The sequence below is a fragment of the Bos indicus genome, chromosome 12 (genome assembly GCF_029378745.1).
Source record: "Bos indicus isolate NIAB-ARS_2022 breed Sahiwal x Tharparkar chromosome 12, NIAB-ARS_B.indTharparkar_mat_pri_1.0, whole genome shotgun sequence".
Lineage (NCBI taxonomy): Eukaryota > Metazoa > Chordata > Mammalia > Artiodactyla > Bovidae > Bos > Bos indicus.
The window spans coordinates 69,580,283-69,602,171 of NC_091771.1; the positions used below are offsets into that span (position 1 = coordinate 69,580,283).

General features: G+C 43.3%; 1 protein-coding gene across 1 annotated transcript in view; it reads left to right on the forward strand.

Moving 5' to 3' along the window:
• Positions 1–21,889, forward strand: part of LOC109567079 (ATP-binding cassette sub-family C member 4-like) — a 160,055-nt gene that overhangs the window by 24,371 nt on the left and 113,795 nt on the right. The window contains exons 3-6 of the mRNA XM_070799962.1: positions 399–590; positions 7,211–7,305; positions 7,527–7,613; positions 16,378–16,474. Of these exons, the coding sequence (XP_070656063.1) occupies positions 399–590; positions 7,211–7,305; positions 7,527–7,613; positions 16,378–16,474 (471 nt within the window). The remainder of the gene's footprint in view (positions 1–398; positions 591–7,210; positions 7,306–7,526; positions 7,614–16,377; positions 16,475–21,889) is intronic.

The window sequence follows — 21,889 nt, forward strand, 5'->3', positions numbered from 1 at the left end:
GACATGAGTCTGGGTGAACTCCGGGAGTTGGTGATGGACAGGGAGGCCTGGCGTGCTGCGATTCATGGGGTCGCAAAGAGTCGGACACGACTGAGCCACTGATCTGATCTGAACATTCTTAGCTAGTCTTTTCTGAGTATAATTTTTCATTTGGGGGAAACTGTGAGCAGTTTAGGTTGTTATAGTATTATATTAATGTTCCTTATCAACCATTAGTTTTCCATGGACCAATAGGATTATTTTCTTTTTTTTCTCAATTGCAAGGGCTCTACTTCATCCTGTTCTAAAAGAAAGGGTTCTATAGTGTACGGAGTACGACTGTGGGGTCTGCTGTGCTACAGGTCTTGTTCTGTCCTGAGTGCTGCCTGTTCATGTGTGTGTGTTTCCATCTGTTTCAGTCCTCACTGTTAGGTGCTGTGCTGGGGGAGCTGCCCCCAAGCCAGGGGAAGGTCAGCGTTCATGGGAGGATTGCGTATGTTTCTCAGCAGCCCTGGGTGTTCTTAGGAACTGTGAGGAGTAACATTTTATTTGGGAAGAAATATGAAGAGGAACGATATATAAAAGTAATAAAGGCTTGCGCTTTGGAAAAGGTGAGTTGCATATACTCAAATTTCAAATAATGATAGTGTTGGTTTAAACTACAGGGTTTGTTAAAATTTTGTTTCAAATTTTGAAAGATTTTTGGGTAAATAAACACATGTAACCCAGCTGTTTCAATGCCAATGTGATAGCAGCACTTACAGAATGCCTTTAGAAAGTAGTGGGTGGTTGTTTAATTTTATAATGTTTTATTCACATTTAAATTTCTTTCTTTAATGAACCATTATCAAAATTTGCAGAAATAGTGTAGTGTAATGAACCCTCATGTACCCACCCCCAGCTTTAGCCAAGATCAGCTGGTGGCCAGTCTTGCTGCATCTCTACTCCTGCCCCTTGCCAGCCCTACCCCGACCCCAGAGTATTCTGAAGCAGATTCTAGACCTCAGATTAGTTCATCTGTAAACATATTATTAGTTTTCTGTACAAGATAGGATAGCCTTTGGGGAAAAAAATCACCACATTATGTCACCTGAAAAATAGCTAAAATTCTTGAATATCATCAAGCTTCTAGTCTGTGTTTACATGTTGTTAATCATATCACTGAGAAATCTCTTTTAGCATTGTTGAAATCAGACTCTGTATGGGGTCTGTCCATTGCATTTGGTTGATGCTTTCTTGCTCTGTTTCAGTCTCTAGGTTTCCCTCTCTACTTCATTTTTGACTTGTAGTTTATTCTTTAAAGAAAATTGAATGCTGTAACATTTCTTTTTAATACTGCATCTTTTACTATGGAGAGGTTGTTTTCAGGAATGGCCCTGAGTTTCACAGGAAATGGCAAGACAAAATGTTTAACTGTACTTTGGGATATAAATTAGTGAATAATGAAAACTAAACTTAACTGATAGGAGAATATAATTTGGCAAAAAGAAAGAAAAATTTAAATACTGATAAATACTATGTTACTCTCTTGAGTTAGAAAAATCAGTGAATAACAATGTTAAAGGGCTTCCCCTGGGGTATGTTCAGTGCAGTCTGGACCTCTGACTTCTTTTATACTGTGAATAAAAGGCTGGGACAGACTTTCAAAGGTGTGGGAGTTGAAGGCTCCAGACCCACTTTCTGAGGAAATAGTAATTTTGTTTGGACAGTGGCTTGAATTTCATGGATTGTATCAGGTGAGTACCATTATATGATGATGTGGACAAACAGAATTGTTTGTTTAACTCTTGTTTCTTTCTCCTGGGTTATTGTTAATGGATGATTGTGCTTTTGCAAAATGATGTCATTAGCAGTAATGAACTAGATTTTTATTAAATGATATACATACTGTGTAAGAAAATAAGAGGGAAAGCAAATGTAAGACAGTGAGACAATATCTCTCATTTATTGAGTCCATGCGGCAATCTGTTTTCTGTGTATCATTCATATGTGCACACATGTACACACATAAAAAGAAATATGAGTTATGAATCTTTTTACCAGTGTCTTTGGTGTTTTATAGTTGGTAAAACTGAGGCTTGGTGAGAAGAAATGACTCACCTCAACACTGGCAGCTCAGGTTCAGGGCTGTTTAAGCAGGACTCTAGACTCCACAGTGCTGTGCTGCCTTTCAATTGAGGAAGTTTATAAGGAACAACTTATTAAAAAATTCGGTGATTTATGAAAATGGGATGGGAAATAAATAGATTTCAGGCATTTCATAAGAAATAGGTTAATAATTACCTTAATCAAGTTAAATTTTTGATGTCCAGGTCAGGCTCCAAAGACCCAGGCCACTGTGTGGCTATTTCTTTTATGACCTCACCTTTCTGGGAAGCTCAGCCTTATCTTTTCCCCAACACTTGAGCATCTCTGGAGAAGAGCAGGTGCTGGGACAGTGGCTGCCATTCAGTATTTTCCGTGGGAGCCGATGGTTTGCTGCAGCCACGTGGAGTGACTGGACCAGTAATGAAGGCAGTGTCCTGGGGCTTCACCCAGCCTAGGGCATGTGTGCAGCACAGACTCTGGTGGGAAGGGGACCTGCTGGACCAGCCTGCACAGTGATTCTTCTGTATGTTGTGTGATGTTTAAAGACACGGACCACTCTCCTGTTTTCTGCGTGGTTGGGACATGGAGTTGGGGCCCCTTGTGTCCATTTCCTCCTTGGCAGGAAGGGAGGGATCGGAGAGCAGTGTCCTGACCGCAGCTTTGTCACTTGCTCACTGTCACTCTGGACATGTCCTGTTACCTGCCTGGACCTCTGATGTATCTGCAGCAAAACAAGGACTCTGGATCAGAGGGTATCCAGGAGGTTTTGTTGCTGCTCTGAAGTGTCATCTGTGACAATGATTAGCAAGAGGTCAGCAAGGTTTTTGCACCTGGGAACCACCTAATGAGACTCTTTGCTTATCTTTTTTGGAATCCCTGTATCAGTGGATGGGGATAATACTTTTGTAGATAATAGGTGTGTCCTAGAACTATTTTGACCTGTAGTTACAGAAACTGTATGTGTAGTAGAAAAGGCTTGGCTTTTGGAGAGAAACAATCTTAGTTATTAACTCTGGGTGTTTATCTCAATTTCTTTTCTTATTGAATGCAGGGAGAGATGGGATTATTGTAAATGCTACAGGTCATGCATGTGGAATGCAAACATGCCAGTGTTTCAGTAAATGGTAGCTATTTTTACTATTATAGCCCTTTTCTCTACAAATATACATACATATAAATAAAGATTTCTTCTCACTGTTTTCCCTAACCCCACTGCCCCCAAATCCTGGAAGAAAAAACAGAAAAAAGTAAATTTTCTTGTATTACATATGTTAATTACAACATCATATATTATACTAGATTTAATTGAAGTAAACATTTAAGTTCATTGAGCTGAAAACATTTCTATTAATATGATAAAATAGGGAGAAATGAAGTAATCACAGTGGCAACATCAATTCAGACTGATGCCATCAACTTCAAGGCCCAGGAGTCAGAGGCTCAGGAATTGAGTCTGTTTCTCCGTTTGCTAGGTGCATGATTCTTCATCTGTAAAATAGAGATAATAATACTATCAACCTCATAATGTTGTTTTGAGAATGAAATGCAGGAGTGATTTTAAAGCACCTGATTTCTAGGGACATAACAGGCACTTTATAAATGTTAGAATAATTTTGAGAAAAAATTAGCTCTTAATTATAAGCTCAGTTTTTGGTAAAACACATCCATAAAATATGACATGTAAGAAAGAAGATATTTGAATATTTAACTTCCATTATTTAAGTTTATATTTATGTAGGTGCCCTATACATAGTACATTACGTAAAGGCATTCCTCAGAGCAGTGATGTGACCTCACTTAGTCTCAGTTTCCTCATCTGTGATGTGGGGCCAGTACTTCCTGTGCAGCTTGTTGTGAGGATTAGAGATAAACAGTATCGGGGTCCACCACAGATCTTACCCTCCAGGAGCTGAGAGACACCGTGTGCATGTGTACAAATGATGGACCAGAATAAGACAGTCCTTCATGGGAGATGAGAGATGTAAACAGAAAATTAGGAAACCAGCAGGAAGAGATGAGTCCAGGATGGGTTCATGGGAGAGTGTGTTTGCGCTGAGCCTGGAAAAATGGGCAAGATATTGACAGGCCATGAGAGGAAGGGCAATCCCAAATGGAAGAAAAGCTGTAAGAAAGGAAAGATGTCTGCCGTTTGACTCTGGAACCCAGCCTTCCTCTGTCAGGGCCTCATTATTGGTTTCAACAGTCTACTGTGTGGTGTTTCTACACTAAGTCTCCACCATCAGTGAAGGGCTCTTCATGTTCTTCTGGATGGATGGCATCAAGAATCAGCAGCACCATTTCATAGTTTGCCCCTAGTTTGTGTGTCTGCTGTTCAGTGAGAATTGGTTAAATTTAACTTAGAGGAAAATAACGTGAATAAGAACACCTTCCTGTCAGTGGGAGGAACTGTAATATATGCTCAACTCAGGCTTTTCCCTTTAACCTAATCAGAAAATGGTGGCTGGGAATTAACCTGACTTGGATTTTACTTCAAATCTTGTGAAATGTTTTTCTTATCTGTAGTGTGTGCATGAATAATTGTCAGAGTAATTGTCATGCTAGCAAAGTAACGCTCAAAATTCTTCAAGCCAGGCTTCAACAGTATGTGAACCGTGAACTTCCAGATGTTCAAACTTGATTTAGAAAAGGTAGAGGAAACAAAGATCAAATGGCCAACATCAGTTGGATCATCAAAAAAGCAAGAGACTTCTAGAAAAACACCTCCTTTGGCTTTATTGAGTACACCAAAGCCTTTGATTGTGTGGATCACAACAAACTGTGGAAAGTTCTTCAAGAGATGGGAATACCAGACCACCTTAACTGCCTCCTGAGAAATCTGTATGCAGGTCAAGAAGCAACAGTTAGAAATGGACATGTAACTATAGACTGGTTCCAAATTGGGGAAGGAATATGTCAAGGCTGTATATTGTCACCCTGTTTATTTAACATATATGCAGAGTATATCTTGCAAAACACTGGGCTGCATAAAGCACAAGCTGGAGTCAAGATTGAAGGGAAAAATATCAATAACCTCAGATATGCAGATGACATCACCCTTATGGCAGAAAACCCCGAGGAACTAAAGAGTCTCTTGACAAAAGTGAGAGGACAGTGAAGAAGTTGGCTTAAAACTCAACATTCAAAAAAAGAATGTCATGGCATCTGGTCCCATCACTTCATGGCAAATAGATGGGGAAACAGTGGAAACAGTGAGAGACTTTATTTTTCTGGGCTCCAAAATAACTGCAGATGGTGAATGCAGCCATGAAATTAAGACACTTGCTCCCTGGAAGAAAAGCTATGACCACCCTAGATAGCATATTATAAAGCAGAGACATTACTTTGCCAACAAATGTCTATCTAGTCAAAGCTATGGTTTCTCCAGCAGTCATGTATGGATGTGAGAGTTGGACTGTGAAGAAAGCTGAGCACAGAAGAATTGATGCTTTTGAACTGTGGTGTTGGAGAAGACTCTTGAGAGTCCCTTGGGCTGCAAGGAGATCCAACCAGTTCATCCTAAAGGGGACCAGTCCTGAATGTTCATTTGAAGGACTGATTTTGAAGCTGAAACTCCAGTACTTTGGCCACCTGCTGCGAAGAGCTGAATCATTGGAAAAGACCCTGATGCTGGGAAAGATTGAGGGCAGGAGAAGAAGGGGATGACAGAGGATGAGATAGTTGGATGGCATCACCGACTGAATGGACATGGGTTTGGGTGGACTCCGGGAGTTGGTGATGGACAGGGAGGCCTGGTGTGCTGCAGTTTAGGGGGTTGCAAAGAATCAGGCATGACTGAGTGACTGAACTGAACTGAACTGAACAGAATGACATTTCTGTCAAGTATCTTTTCATATGCTTATTTTTTCTGTTTCCATTTCTTGTGCTGATCTTGTCAGTCTACCACTTAACCTCAAGTATCACTGTGGAAGACACAGGTCAGGTATCATCTCTTCAGAGAGAGTGGGAAGCTGAGGCTGAGATCAGTAAAATGTTTTGTTTAAGACACATTTACTCCTTGATAAAGTAAGACCTGTGCCTTCACCAGCCTGGGCCACCAGCTCTCACACCTGTGCCTCTAGCACAGACCTTCACACCTGCATGTCCAGCTGCACTGTGACACCACTGGGAGGTCATCTCAGCTTGTCCACAAGGGAAGTCTCCTAAACCTACATCTACCATCTTCCCCAATTCAGTAAATAGAGACCCTGTCCTTCCCCTTCCTCACCCCAGAAACCATAGTCCTCTTCTCTTATAGCCCACACCTGTCCCGTCAGCAGGTCTTCCAGACTCCACCTTCCATTTGTGTCTGGAGTGTGACCCTATCTCTCCATTCCTGCTGCTCCCACTCTGGTCCTGGGCACCGTCATCTCTCACCTAGATTATTCCAGTAGCCTCCTTGCTTGTATCTGCCCTCACCTTTCTCCCGTTATCGTCTGTTTTCTACAATGTGCAGGACTGATTTCTTAAAAATCAGACCACATCACTCCTCCTTTATTGGAGTGACCCCAGGCTCCTCCTTCTCTGTCTCTGCCCTCACTCCCCTCATTCCTACTCAGCTCCACTCTCCTGTGTCCTTGCTTGTCCTGAACCCCTTGGGCATCTCCCCCGTGGCCCCTGCACCCGCCCCTCTCTCTGTGAGGAGCAGCCTCTCCAGGTCTGCCTAGGCGCCACCCCCCTCCCAGATCTGCTCACACCCACTCTGAGCAGAGCCCTCCCACCCTAGTGTGGACTCACTTCCCTCCTTCAGTCTCCATCCCCTTGAGCCCGCTTCCTTTTCCTTCTCATCCTCAGTACTTGTGCTCAGGTTAATTTTACATGTCGTCCGTCTCCCACCATGGAAAGAAATTCTGAGACTTTGTTTCATGTGTCCAGAACGATGTCTGCTGTATAATCGATGCTCACTAAATACCTGTTATAATGGTCAAATGCATAAATGCTGTGAAAAAAATATACAATTAAAACACATTAACATTCCTGAGTTTTTTTTTTTTTAATGTTCAAAGTCACAATTTAGTTGCTATGAAAATAAGCACACTGCTGCTGATCAAACACTTTTATGAAGTACTAACACTGAAGGGCTAAGATGGCAGGAGGACAACACATTTTAATTCTTTGTTTTTTTCCCTTTTCTCTTTCCATGTAGGATTTACAGTTTCTGGAAAATGGAGATCTAACTGTCATAGGAGACCGAGGAACCACACTGAGTGGAGGGCAGAAAGCCCGGGTCAACCTTGCAAGGTAAATGGCATATCAGTTGTCATCCTGCCCCTCCTTCTCCATGGCTCCTAGTGGAAGTGAGCATGCAGACTCTGCTCACTGGGTGGGCCTGTGTGAAGCAGGGTCTTGGCTCTTTCCCTAGGCTCTTGGAATGAACATACAGTTTTTGAACACTGTCATGATTCATAGATGGGACTCAAAGAGTGTGAAGTGTCCTCTCTTGACATCTCTCTGTTTTCTAGAGCTGTGTATCAGGATGCAGACATCTACCTCCTGGATGATCCGCTCAGTGCAGTGGACACAGAAGTCAGCAGGCATTTGTTTGAACAGTGAGTTTGCTCCTGTTTTCTATCATTTCTTCTTTCCAGGAACCCTGTAGAGACCAGGGAAGAGAGCCCAGGAAAGCCTTTGTACTTTGGGAGACTCAACTGGCTCTGCCTGGTGTCTCTCTCTTCCCTCCCTTCCCTCCACAGAAGATCCATCATAGAGAAATTTTGCATCATGCTGAGATCAGGGCAGGAAAATACAGAAGGTGCTTCCAGTGTGCAGAGGACAGTGGGGTCTGTGCTTTAGGGAGTAAGGGATAGATGGGAGATTTCCTCCTGCTACTTGTAGTTGCTGAATCCAGACCCTAGGGATAAGAAGGACTATGAATAGGGTGGTCTGGTGGCATAGTGGTTAAGAATCTGCCTTGCAATGTAGTGGACATGGGTTTGATCCCTGTTGGAGAACTAAGATCTCATATGCCATGGAGTAACTAAGCCCGTGGGTCACAACTGTTGAGCCCGCATGCTCCAGAGCCTGCACACCCAGCTTGAGAGTCTGCATTGCAACAAAAGACGCTGCATGAAATGACTAAGGCCTGACACAGCCAAATAAATAAAAAAAAATATCTAAAAAGAAGAAAGATGATGTACGCTTTTTAAATTGGAGAATGGGACTAGGTGACCTGCTACTTGGCTGCCAGTTCTTTTCCTCCATCATTTGTTTAAGGCATGTTAGAAGTGAAGATTTTAGTACTGACATATGACTTCTGTGGAAAGGCCTTGTTGGGTTATTATGCTTGTCATTCCGTCGATTTGAAATTCTTACTAAAGTCTAGAATTTCAAAGTGATTTATTCCTCACCAGCATATGGCCTCAAACATTAACATTGCTTCATTGATGCTTAGTAGAATGAATACTTAGACCCACATGTAGGGTCAACTTGAATTTGAAACTAGGTATCTAGAATCTGGCTTAAGTCCTGACTCTCACTTTGTGTTTATGGAATTTGTTGTTGGTAGTTCTTGTTTGACCACTGAATCCCTGAGGTAGAAAAACTCTGATGCTTTTCTGTGTATAATGTGTCCTAATACACGCTGACTGAGACCTCTGCTGGAATCTAGATGGGTCTTCTTGAAAGTCTCACAAACTTGCTTATTCTGAAGCAGCATTCACATCTACTCCATCTTGCTGTTGTTCACCTTGGTGAAGCCAACGAGTCCTTCCAGCTGCACTTATTAAAGGCCTGCTGTGTGCCCTGAGATCGATGCCCTTAGAGATGTCACTTCACAAAACTTCTTAGTTTACAAAGGAGGAGGGTCAGCCAGGAGAGGGTAAGGACCCACACTGGGCAGAATTAAGGGAGAATAGGATGCTCATCTCTCATTCCTGCCTGTAAGGAACCTGTCTCTACGTGGAGCTTGTTAAGACAGAGGGTTGAGGAAAAGGTCAGCAACTCAGTTCAGTTCAGTCACTGAGTCGTGTTCGACTCTTTGTGACCCCATGGACTGCAGCATGTCAGGTCTCCTTGTCCATCACTAACTCCCAGAGTTTACTCAAACTCATGTCCACTGAGTCAGTGATGTCATTCAACCATCTCATCCTCTGTCATCCCCTTCTCCTGCCTTCAGTCTTTCCCAGAATCAGGGTCTTTTCCAGTGAGTCAGTTCTTTGCATCATGTGGCCAAAGTATTGGAGTTTCAGCTTCAGCATCAGTCCTTCCAATAAATATTCAGGACTGATTTCCTTTAGGATGGACTGGTTGGGTCTCTTGCAGTCCAAGGGACTCTCAAGAGTCTTCTCCAACACCACAGTTCAAAAGCATCAATTCTTTGGTGCTCAGCTTTTTTATGGTCCAACTCTCACATCCATACATGACTACTGGAAAAACCATAGCTTTGACTAGGTGCACTTTTGTTGGCAAAGTAATATCTCTGATGTCTCTGCTTTTTAATATACTGTCTAGATTGGTCATAGCTTTTCTTTCAAGAAGCAAGTGTCTTTTAATTTCACGGCTACAATCACCATCCACAGTTATTTTGGAGCCCCCCAAAATAAAGTCTGTCACTGTTTCCACTGTTTCCCCATCTATTTGCCATGAAGTGATGGGACCAGATACCATGATCTTAGTTTTCTGAATGTTGAGTTTTAAGCCAACTTTTTCACTCTCCTCTTTCACTTTCATCAAGAGGCTTTTTAGTTCTTCACTTTCTGCCATAAGGGTGGTGTCATCTGTATATCTGAGGATATTGATATTTCTCCCGGCAATCTTGATTCCAGCTTGTGCTTCATCCAGCCCAGCATTTCTCATGATGCCCTCTGCATATAAGGTGACAATATATAGCCTTGACATACTCCTTTCCTGATTTGGAACCAGCCTGTTGTTCCATGTCCAGTTCTAACTGTTGCTTTTTGACATTTAGAGGGTTTTAATACAGGATAGTAAGTGCTGAGTGAAAGCAGAATTGGCAGCTGGAGGCTTTCATTGAAACTGGAAAGCTCCCTTTGCCCAGAGCTGGGCGGGAAGTGCCATGGGTACCTGCAGGCTGGGCAGTTGTGTGGAGGCTGAGAGGTGGACCCAGTCCTTTGCTGAAGGAAGAGTAGAAGCTCAGGTATGGAGGGAGGAGGAAGCAGAGCTGTGAGGAAAACAGCAGACATGTCCTTGCCTGGAAGAGGCGGGGTATTTGGCAAAGAGAAGCTATTTGGAAATTCTCACTGTCAGGTCCTGTGTTAGTTTGCTGGGGCTGTGTCCATCCAGGTTGCTCTCACAGGAGACCAGAGCCTGGGAAGCTTAGAAATAACAGAAGTTTATCTCATAGTTTTGGAAGCTGGGAAAGTCTAAGATCAAGGTATGGGCAGTTTGGTTTCTCCTTAGACCTCTCCACTTGGCTTCTAATAGCATCCTCCTCACTGTGTCCTCACATGGTCCTCCCTCTGTCCACGTGCACCCCTGTGTCTCTGTCCTTATGTCTTAGTTTCCTCTTCTAAGGACACCAGTCTGATTATATTTGGCCCACCCTAATGGCCTCATCTAACTTAAATACCTCTTGGAAGATCCTGTCACCAAATTCTAAGGTGCTGGAGGTTAAGACATCAGCGTACACATTTGTAGGGGAAATAATTCATTCACAACTCACAATTCATGCTACTTAGCAAAGCAAAAAGATTTCAGCAGAGTTAGCAGTGTGTGTATGTGAGAGAGAGACATGTAGGGGCAGCTCTAAGCTCTGGATACAAGGAGCTGGTGTTCCACATCCACTAGCAGGGTCATTGTACGAGTTCTACCAAAGTTTGTGTGTAACTTGTGCTTAGTATTGGAGTGATGAAAGAGCTCTGGAGATGAGTGGTGATGATGGTTACACAGCAATGTAAATGTACTTAACGTTACTGAGGTGTATACTTAAAAATGGTTAAAATGGTAGATTTCATATTACATGTATTTTGCCACACAAAAAATGCACAGTAGTACTGACTCTTTCAAAGTAAGAGAGCAGCACAGCTGACACTTGGCATGGCCTCCAGCTCTCTGGTCTGACCCCCTTTCCTACCCTCTCCTGATCATGGCTTGATGAATTTTCCCTTAGAGAAATGCCTCATGTCTTGTCATGAGTTCAGTGATGGCTCTAGTACTGTGGCAGAGATTCCCCACCCTCCACTTCTGGCATCATGAGTAGTTCAGCCTCCCTGTTCTCAATACCCTACCATGAAATCACAAATGTCTGTCAGTCTGTCTTGTGTGCATCTGCACAAATTCTCCATCAGTGTAAGAAGAGATTCTGCTGACTGTTGTATTTGCATCACAGGGAGGGGAGGAGACAGAGTTCTCATTGTCAAGTGTCACTGTGCTATCACAAGAGCTCTCCCAAGTTCTTTTCTGAACCCAGGATGTGTTTATAAAGTCCTCTCAACATTTTGGATGTAATGACTCTGGATGTGCACTTGATAGAAGCAAGCTTGTTAATTAAGACTGTCCTTTGCTAATCAGAACCACATTCTCTGGGGAAACTTAGGGCAGGGAGCATGAATGCAATATTTAGGACATCACTTAGCAGCAACTGAGAATGTTCTCAGTGAGTTAGAAAATTGGATGGAGCATTATGCTATGAGAGATGGTGGTTGTGTTGAAGCTTAATAATGGGGAGTATTTTGTATTAAAAGTGAGTGAATCATATTTCTACTAGCCATTAACAGTTTTCTTCAGTCATGAATCTATATCCAAGGTTATTAAGGTCCATAAGTTTTACACCTATATGTTGTTACACTTATTACACTAAGTGAGTTCTATCACCTACATAAGGTGAGGGGCCTTAGGTGAACTGATGCAGTGACACCTGTGTCCAGCCATGGATCGTGTCCTGGTCCAGTCCTACATCATCAGACCCCCCACCTCCTGCATCATCTGCTCTTCAGATCTGTCCTGATCAGATTCTGACACTGCTGTCTACACAGCTCACCCTCCTGTTCCAGCCCTTCATAGATCCCGCCTGTCCCCCCACGCCATTCAGGATGCAGTTCCAGGTCCTCAAATAGAGAACAGGCTACTTTGCCGTCTGCCCTATCAACCTTCCCAGCTCATCCCCATACCCAATCAGTATCTGGCTGTGCTAGATTTATGGGGGGGTCCTTCCTCACCCCTGTCTGTCTGTACATACTGGTCCCTCTGTCCCAGAGCCAGGGAGCAGTGTACCAGCACACAGAAGGAAGGTGGAAGATGGGTCCTGCCATTCCCTCCTGCTCCTCCAGGGGACCCCCATGCCTTCTGTCTTCCCACAGCCCTCAGTGGGTGCATTTGACCATTTATGAGCCTCTGCCCCCGCCCCGCCCCCACCCCCCGACCCGCAAACCTAAGCAGTGAATGCAGGAAGGCTCATCAGCCCAGCATGTTCTGCCCCAGGACCCCTGCACCTGCTGTGTCTTCTTCCAGGATTTTTCCCCAGAGAGTCTCAGGGCTCCATGTCACCCTACCTAAGACAGCAGTGCCACCTTGCTTTTCCCTCAGAGCACACATCACAGCCCAATAGTGTATTTTTCTATACTGCTGCTGCTGCTGCTAAGTTTCTATACTAGTTCAGTGTATTCCCCTCTCCATGGTGCATAGTGTTGTCTACTGTCTTGACCTGTGGGTGTATCCTCAGCACTTGGGATAGCGCCTTTGCCTAACCAAAGTCAGCCAGTCGAATGAATGAAGGTGGGACTCTATATTACTTATATCCCTTCTACAATAATCTACCACGTCCCCTCTTAACACAGCATTTATATAGGATTGTTTTGATATAGGGAATTATGTGGTTAACAGCTCTTACCTAGAAATAATGTGTAAACAGCTCATCACTGAAGCAATTATTTTTTATGGCATGACTTGGAAAACTTTACTCTTAAAAACTTGGAAAATATTTTTCTAGAGATTTGGATAAAAATTATTATTTGGGAAGAAATTCAAAATCATCAACTGATCACTTCATTGTAATTATATTACCTCATCTATGATGGAATGTTAGGAAGAAAACATTTAAAAACTTTTCGGTTGGTCCATCTTGGATAAAGCGGCCCATCATATTTGATTAACATCTGCCTTTGGGGACTATTGACAGGTATTTTGAATTAAAGAAAAACAATTCCATGAATTCCAAAGAACATTCCCGAGAATGTTCACTTTACTGTACAATTGCACTCATTCCATAAGCTAGCAAGGTAATGCTCAAAATCCTCCAAGCTAGGCTACAGCAGTATGTGACCTGAGAGCTTCCAGATGTACAAGCTGGGTTTAGAAAAGGCAGAGGAACCAGAGATCAAACTGCCATCATTCACTGAATCATAGAGAAAGCAAGGAAATCTAAAAAAAAATCCACTTCTGCTTCATTGACTATGCTAAAGCCTTTAACTGTGTGGATCACAACAAACTGTGGAAAATTCTTCAAGAGATGGGAATAACAGACTATCTGTCTCCTGAGAAACCTGTATGTGGATCAAGAAGCAACAATTAGAACTGGACATGGAACAACTGACTGGTTCAAAATTAGGAAAGGAGTATGTCAAGGCTGTATATTGTCACCCTGCTTATTTTACTTTTATGCAGTGTACATCATGTAAAATGCTGGGCTGGGTGAATCACAAGCTGGAATCAAGATTGCTGGGAGAAATATGATCAAGCTCAGATTTGCAGATGATGCAACCCTTAACGGCAGAAAGTGAAGCGGAACTAAAGAACCTCTTGATGAGGGTGAAAGTGTGTACATATGTATTCTCAGTCATGTCTGACTCTGCAACCCCATGGACCACAGCCCGCCAATCTCCTTTGTCCATGGAGTTTTCCAGGCAGGAATACTGGAGTGGGTTCCCATTTCTTTCTACAGAGCATCTTCCCAACCCAGGGATTGAACCCATGTCTCCTGCAATGGCAGGCAAATTCTTTATGAGGATGAAAGAAGAGAGTGAAAAAGCTGGCTTGAAGCTCAACATTAAAAAAAACTAAGATTATTACATCTAGTCCCACCACTTCATGCCAAATAGAAGGGGAAAATGTAGAAACAGTGACATTTTATTTTTCTGGGCTCCAAAATCACTGTGGACAGTGACTTCAGCCATGAAATTAAAAGACACTTGCTCTTTGGAAGGAAAACTATGATAAACCTAGACAGTGTATTAAAAAGCAAAGACATCACTTTGTGGACAAGTCTCTATTGTCATAGCTATGGTTTTTCCAGTAGTCATATATGGATGTGAGAGTTGGTCCACAAAGAAGGCTGAGTGCCAAAGAATTGATGCTTTCAAATTGTGAACATGGAGAAGACTCTTAAGAGTCCTTTGGACTTCAAAAAGATCAAAAAAGTTAGTTCTAAAGGAAATCAGTCCTGAATATTCATTGGAAGGACAGATGCTGAAGCTGAAGCTCCAGTTCTTTGGCCAACTGATGCGGAGAGCCAACCCATTGGAAAAGACCCTGACACCGGGAAAGATTGAAGGCAAAAGAAGAAGGGGGCAGCAGAGGATGAGATGGTTAGATAGCATCATTGACTCAATGGACATGAATTTGAGCAAACTGTGGAGACAGTGGAGGACAGGGAAGCCTAGTGTGCTGCAGTCCATGGGGTCACAGAGAGTTGGACATAACTTATGGACTGATTGACAACAATTCCATGAAAAACTTTGGTACTAACTGGAGATGGGGTTACTCAGTCAAGAAACTTAGGTACAAAAGCTAAAAGGTAAGATCGCTGCTGCTGCTAAGTCGCTTCAATCGTGTCCGACTCTGTGCGACCCCAGAGACGGCAGCCCACCAGGCTCCCCCATCCCTGGGATTCTCCAGGCAAGAACACTGGAGTGGGTTGCCATCTCCTTCTCCAATGCATGAAAGTGAAAAGTGAAAGTGAAGTCGCTCAGTCGTGTCTGACTCTTGGTGACCCCATGGACTGCAGCCTACCATCTGTCCATGGGATTTTCCAGGCAAGAGTACTGGAGTGGGGTGCCATCGCCTTCTCTGAAAAGGTAAGATTACACAAGCCAAAAGGTAAGGTAAATGTCAAAAGGTAAAAATAAATCTGTTTGGAATCAATGAAACGATGGTGAGTGTGTCTGCATCCCAGGATCTTCTTTCTGATCACAGACCCTGTGTCCAGAGGGTCCCCTCAGAGTTTTTCTATTCTGAGTCCAAAGCATATGACCACTTGTAGTTAGGGAGGAGTGGGGAGGGAGCTTACATTTACTGAGAAGACTGGTGGTTAGACTTCTCAGAACACGTGATTGTCATTGATGTTGTTCTGAGATGAAGAAACTGAGGTTTAGTGGCTTGTCTGATGGAACTGAGCTGCAGTCTACTGCCTCCAGGTTCTCCATCTGACTCACTCAGCAGGCTGAGCTCTGGCCCATGTTCCTGAGATTTGCTTTGTGAGGGTGCAGGGCACTCAGAGTACCTGCCTGGAGCCCTGCCCATGCTCACCGGGGCCTCGGACCTGGCTACTCACTTCTCTGAAGGGGTTGTGGACGCTGTAGGAATAGGCTGGGGCTGAGTTCCTTGGGGTCTGCATTTAAAATGTGGGGGCAGTTTGAGGGGGTTGCTGTGAAAAAAAAACACTTAAGTTTGGATAGTTTGGGGGGTCTTGGCTAAGACAATTGTGTGTCTTGAGCTGTTAGATGATTTCCTGTGATTTGGGCCATTTGGACTCTCATCTTTCATTTTCATATTCAGAAAGTTTTTGGTTCAAATAAAAAGTTTACTTCCTGGTTGGAATGGAATGTTGCAGAGACGTATGGAGGCCACACTAGCATTCATTTTCTATCTAATGCTATTTGGGAAGAAGTGTCTAGAAAACACACTCTGGCAAAGGTTACCAAGAGTCTATTAATTTGTTGTTGTTACTGTGTACATTATAAATCATAAACAATCACTTAGAAAACTGCTTGAGAAAAATGTACAGAGTTTTAAATGACATAGATTCCTCTTCTCCCATTCCTGTATAGTGATGAAATAGTGTTTTAGTTCAGTCAGTTTTTGGAATCTCAGTATTGGTCAGTTGTTTATCATCATGAAACATGTAAATAATTGATGAGTTTTTTGAGGGAAAAAAAACCTAGTTGTTGGTGCCTCCTTTACTGGACTGGTTTGTAGAATTTTTGAACAGAGCTGGATTCAGGTTTGCTGCTGATGAATTTGAGGACTTAGTCAGATTTATTGATTTATATTGGTACTTAGTTTGTATTATTTATTTGGTATTTAAACTATGGATCTTCAACTCCTGTGTTGTCTTTGTCTCATTATGTTTTCAAAATATGTGTTTTCAATTGGAAGCACCCCCATTCATGTTTTTACATACTGTACCTTTTACGTTTGTAGGTGTATTTGCCAAGTCTTGCATGAGAAGATCACAATCTTAGTGACTCATCAGTGGCAGTACCTAAAAGATGCAAGTCAGCTTCTGTTATTGAAAAAGGTAAGTAATTTTTAGAAGTCTGTGGAACTTGCTGATGCTCAGATGTGTTGAAGGCCAGGCCTCCCAACAGGTCACTCTTCTTGGATTAATGGTAAATACCCTCTTCTCCCTCAGTTGTACACTCCTTCTCAGAGTGGTGGTATTTGAGGATGAATCCAAAGGCCTGTAGAAATGTCACTATTACACTCTAAGCCACATGAAGCTTAAAGTGTATAGAAGTACAACCACAAGGCTACTGAATCATCACTGTTCTAGTGAAATTGTTAAGGATAATGATGCAATGTTATTTAGAACTTTTTGTTTTCCTTTTCCAGGATTTAAGTCAAATTGTATTATTTGAAAATTAGAGATACTAAGACCTGTTTGTATCCACATGATTGTCATGCAGTTTGCCTGAAGAGCATATTCCATTAGTACAGGAAGCAAGGTTGGGTAGCCAAGCACCTGGGTCAGAGACACCCTCTCTGCTGGTGTTGCCAGTTGCTGGTCTCACTGCCCAGGTCTCTATGTGCCCAATACATGTGGGAGCCTGTGCAGCAGGAGGGCAAGGCCCTGCCTACACGGGGCTCCTGTTCTTATGGGGACAGATATGACAAAGAAGGTGACATCCTGGCTGCCTCCCTGAGGAGCTGGTGTCTCACAGGGTCTGAGTGACATGAAGGTGGGGACCGTGATGTCACCTGGGAGAGGGAATCTGAGGCAAGGGGGTCTTAAGGAAGGAGCTGACCTGGCAGGTTGGAGGAACAGCAGGAAGACCAGAGTGTCTGAGGACAGTGAGCAGGGGGATGTGGAGGGAACAGGTCTCTGAGCAGTGGGCAGTGAGCCCAGAAGTGAGATGGAAGCCTTGGATGGTCCAGAGCAGAGGAGGATGTGGTCTGATGTGGGAATTAAGAGATTCCTCTGATGGTCACTAGAGGGGCGACAAAAGAAGCAGTTAGGAGTCTTAGTAAAGCTGAGAAGACAGAAGTGTGGGCTCAGGCTAGAGTATCAGTTTCTAGAGCTGCTGTAACAAAGTATTGCAAACTGGGTGACTTCAAACAACAGAAATTTATTTTATTTTCTTGAAATATAGTTGATTTATAATATTGTATTAATTTCTGCTGTACAGTGAAGTGATTCAGTTATACATATACATATATTTATTTTTAAATATTCTTTTCCATTATGGTTTATTATAGGATACTGAATATAATTCTTTGTGTGCTACACAGTAGGACCTTGTTGTTTATCCATTCCATATATGATGCTTACATCTGCTAATCCAAAACCTCGCACTTGAAGTCTCTCCAGCTCCCTCCCTGTTGGGAACTACAGGTCTGTTCTCTCTGTCCTCAGAACAACAGAGATTTATTGTCTCCCTGGTCTGGGGGCTACAAGTCCCCAGTCCAGGTGCTGGCAGGGCTGTGTTCTCCCTGAAGGCTGCAGGGGAGAATCCTTCCTTCCTGCCACTGGTGTGCACCGGCCTTCCTTGTGTTCTTTGGCTTCCAGCTGCAGTATTGTGGTCTCTGCTCTGATACCACGTGGCCATTATCCCTTGTTTGTCTGAATCTCTTCTGTTCTCATAAGGACATTAGTCATATTGGATTTAGGGTCACCCTGATCCAATGTGACCTCATCTTAGCTTGATCACATCTGCAAAGACCCTGCTTCCAAATAAGGTCAGTTCACAGGTGTCATGTTTAGGGCTTGAACACACCTTTTTAAGGGGCCACTATTCAGTGTACAGTACCTCACATGATTGGGAGTGGGTTGGAGATTAGTGAGAATTTTTCAGACTTGGTAATTGTTTGATGTTTCACCCCTTGGTTTGTCTGTGCCTGCGCCTCAGCACTTCTGTTGTTAACCCTTGTCTGTTTCAACAGACCCATGGCCAAATCTCTCACTTATCAAATGAATTTCTGTTCTAAGAAAGATGATTAAAACATAGCATCTCTACCTCTCAAAGCAATTCCATGTGTAGACTGTTCTCCACTCCTCCAGGAATGTGGAGCTCAGATTTCTTAAGCTTGAGACCAGTTAACTTCATGTGCAGAGCAGATGATGTGCTGTGCTTAGTCACTCAGTCATGTCCAACTCTTTGTGACCCCAGACTCCTCTGTCCATGGGGATTCTCCAGGCAAGAATACTGGAGTGGGTTGCCATTCCCTTCTCCAGGGGGTCTTCCCATCCCAGGGATCAAACCCAGGTCTTTTGCATTGCAGGCAGATTCTTTACCATCTATGCACCAGAGAAGTCCAAGAATACTGGAGTTGGTAGCCTATCCCTTCTCCAGGCGATACTCCTAACCCAGGGATTGAACCAGGGTCAATTGCATTGCAGGCAGATTCTTTACCTGCTGAGCTACCAGGGAAGCCCACAGAGCAGGTGATACTAGTATGTAAAACCCTGCATTGGCAGTATTGAGTACAGAATGGTGAGAGGCACAATAACATATTTAGCCAGTCCCTAGATGTTTTGGGGCCCCCTTATTGCTTCTTTTGAGAATACCATCCTCAATTTTAGAACAACAATTTGTCCACTAGAGAGCACCCCTGGATGACTTGACTTGGGGTCCATCCTTTCTATTTGTCTGATCCCTCTCTCACATCAGAGGGGGGATGGCATGCTCCCTTGTCCTCTTGGAATTGTCAGGGCTTGGCTGCTGAGTGAAATTATTGTCTTTGTACCACTAGTAATTTCCTTGTGCAGCTTACAGATACTAAGTAGAAAGTGGTAATTTCATTAAATAAGGTGTATGCATTTTGTCTCTCAAGTGGCACCAGCCACAATATATCTTGAATAAAATTCTAATTCTTCAGTATCAGATGGTTCCCAAAGGTTTCATAGGGTTTCTTCCAGGGGACCACCTCAGGGGATAGGATAAGAGGGGTCAAAGGTAGGGTCATGGGACACTTTCTTCTACTGATCTGCCTTAACCAGATGCCCTCCTTTGATTGGTTTTGTTTTTGTTTTTGTTTTTTTTTTTTTCACTGCTCGGGCTTTTCGGAACCCAAAAACTGAACGCGCTGGTGCCCCTCAGGGCGGTCCTTGGAGATAGCGGGTTTGCGGAAGCTGCTCTCACGGACTAAGCCGCAAGTTTTATCAGCTCTCTCCAGGCTGCCTGAAATTTTGGCCTCATATTTTGTTTGCCACTGAGTGAATTAGCTGTGTCTTGTTTCATGGGGTTAGAAAATAGCGAAAGCATCTGCATATGAGAGTTCCAAAGAACAGTAAGGAGAGATAAGAAAGCCTTCCTCAGTGATCAGTGCAAAGAAACAGAGGAAAACAATAGAATGGGGAAGACTAGGGATCTCTTCAAGAAAATTAGGGATACCAAGGGAACATTTCATGCAGAGATGGGCACAATAAGTGACAGAAATGGTATGGACCTAACAGAAGCAGAAGATATTAAGAAGAGGTGGCAAGAGTACATAGAAGAACTGTAGAAAAAAGATCTTAATGACTCAGATAACCATGATGGTGTGATCACTCACCTAGAGCCAGACAGCCTGGAGTGTGAAGTCAAGTGGGCCTTAGAAAGCCTTACTATGAACAAAGCTAGTGGCGGTGATGGAATTCCAGGTGAGCTGTTTTAAAAGATGATGCTGTGAAAGTGCTACACTCAATATGCCAGCAAATTTGTAAAACTCAGCAGTGGCCACAGAACTGGAAAGGGTCAGTTATCATTCCAATCCAGAGAAAGGCAATGCAAAGAATATTCAAACTACCACACAATTGCACTTATCTCACACTCTAGCAAAGTAATGCTCAAAATTCTTCAAGCTAGGCTTCAACAGTACATGAACTGAGAATAGAACTTTCAGATGTTCATGCTGTATTTAGAAAAGGCAGAGCAACCAGAGATAAAATTGCCAACATGTTTTATCATAAAAAAGCAAGAGAGTTCCAGAAAAACATTTACTTCTACTTTATTGACTACGCTAAAGCCTTTGTCTGTGTAGATCACAACAAACTGTGGAAAATTCTGAAAGAGATGGAAATACCAGACCACCTGACCTGCCTCCTGAGAAATCTGTATGTAGGTCAAGAAGAAACAGTTAAAACTACACACGGAAAAGCAGACTGGTTCCAAACGAGGAATGGAGTATGTCAAGACTTTATATTGTCATTTTATATATTTAACTTCTATGCAGAGTACATCATGTGAAATACTGGGCTGGATGAACCACAAGCTGGAATCAAGATTGCCAGGAGATTTAACAATAACTTCAGATATGCAGATAACACCACCCATATGGCAGAAAGCAAAGAAGAACTAAAGAGTCAGTCTCTTGATGGAAGTGAAAAAGGAGACTCAAAAAGCTGGCTTAAAACTCAACATTCAAAAAACAAAGATCATGGTATCCAGTCCCATCACTTTATGGCAAATAGACGGGGGGGGGGGGGGGGATCAAAGGAAACAGTGACATTTATTTTTGGCTCCAAAATCACTGCAGATGATGATTGCAGCCATGATATTAAAAGATGCTTGCTCTTTGGAAGAAAAGCTATGACCAACCTAGATAGCATTTTAAAAAGCAGAGACAAGAGGTGGTCCTAAGATGGCAGAGTAATAGGATGGGGAGACCACTTTCTCCCCCACAGATTCATCAAAAGAACATTTGAACGCTGAGTAAATTCCACAAAACAACTTCTGAATGCTGGCAGAGGACATCAGGCACCCAGAAAAGCAGCCCATTGTCTTCAAAAGGAGGTAGGAAAAAATATAAAAGAAAAAAGAGAGACAAAAGAGGTAGGGATGGAGCTCCGTCCTGGGAAGGGAGTCTTAAAAAAGATAGAAGTTTCCAAACACCAGGAAATACTCTCACTGCCGAATCTGTGGTGAGCCTAGGAACCACAGAGGGCAACATAACTGGGAGGAAACATAAATAAATAATTAAAACCCACGGATTATGTGCCCAATGGTAACTCCCCCAGCGAAGAAGCAGCGCAGATGCCTGCATCCGCCACTAGCAAGCGGGGGCTGGGCAGGGAGGCCCGGGCTGCATTGCTTAGAGTAAGGACCAGGCCTGAATGCCCCGAGGGCAATCCGAGGGAACTAACTTGGGCTAGCAACCCAGACTGTGGGATAGCTACCACGCAAAAAGCCCTAACCTAAGACACCTTCAGGCCCACTCACAGAACAAAGGACTGACTAGAGCTATGCGAAAAGCCCAACCTAAGACACTATCAGGCCCCCTCACAGAACAAAGGACTGATCAGAACTAGCCGGCTGCAGGCCATCCCACTCCTGTGACAGGCAGGCGAGGGCAGCCAGAGCCAGAAGGGGACAGTTGCGGCCCCAGAGAGGCATTATCTACCAAACTGCAAGCAGGCTTCATTGCTAACTAAGACTTCTTGGGATTCTGGATGGTCAACATCTGCCTGAGAAGGTGCGCCGGTTGTACACCCAGAAAACCAAGAGGCAGGGATGGG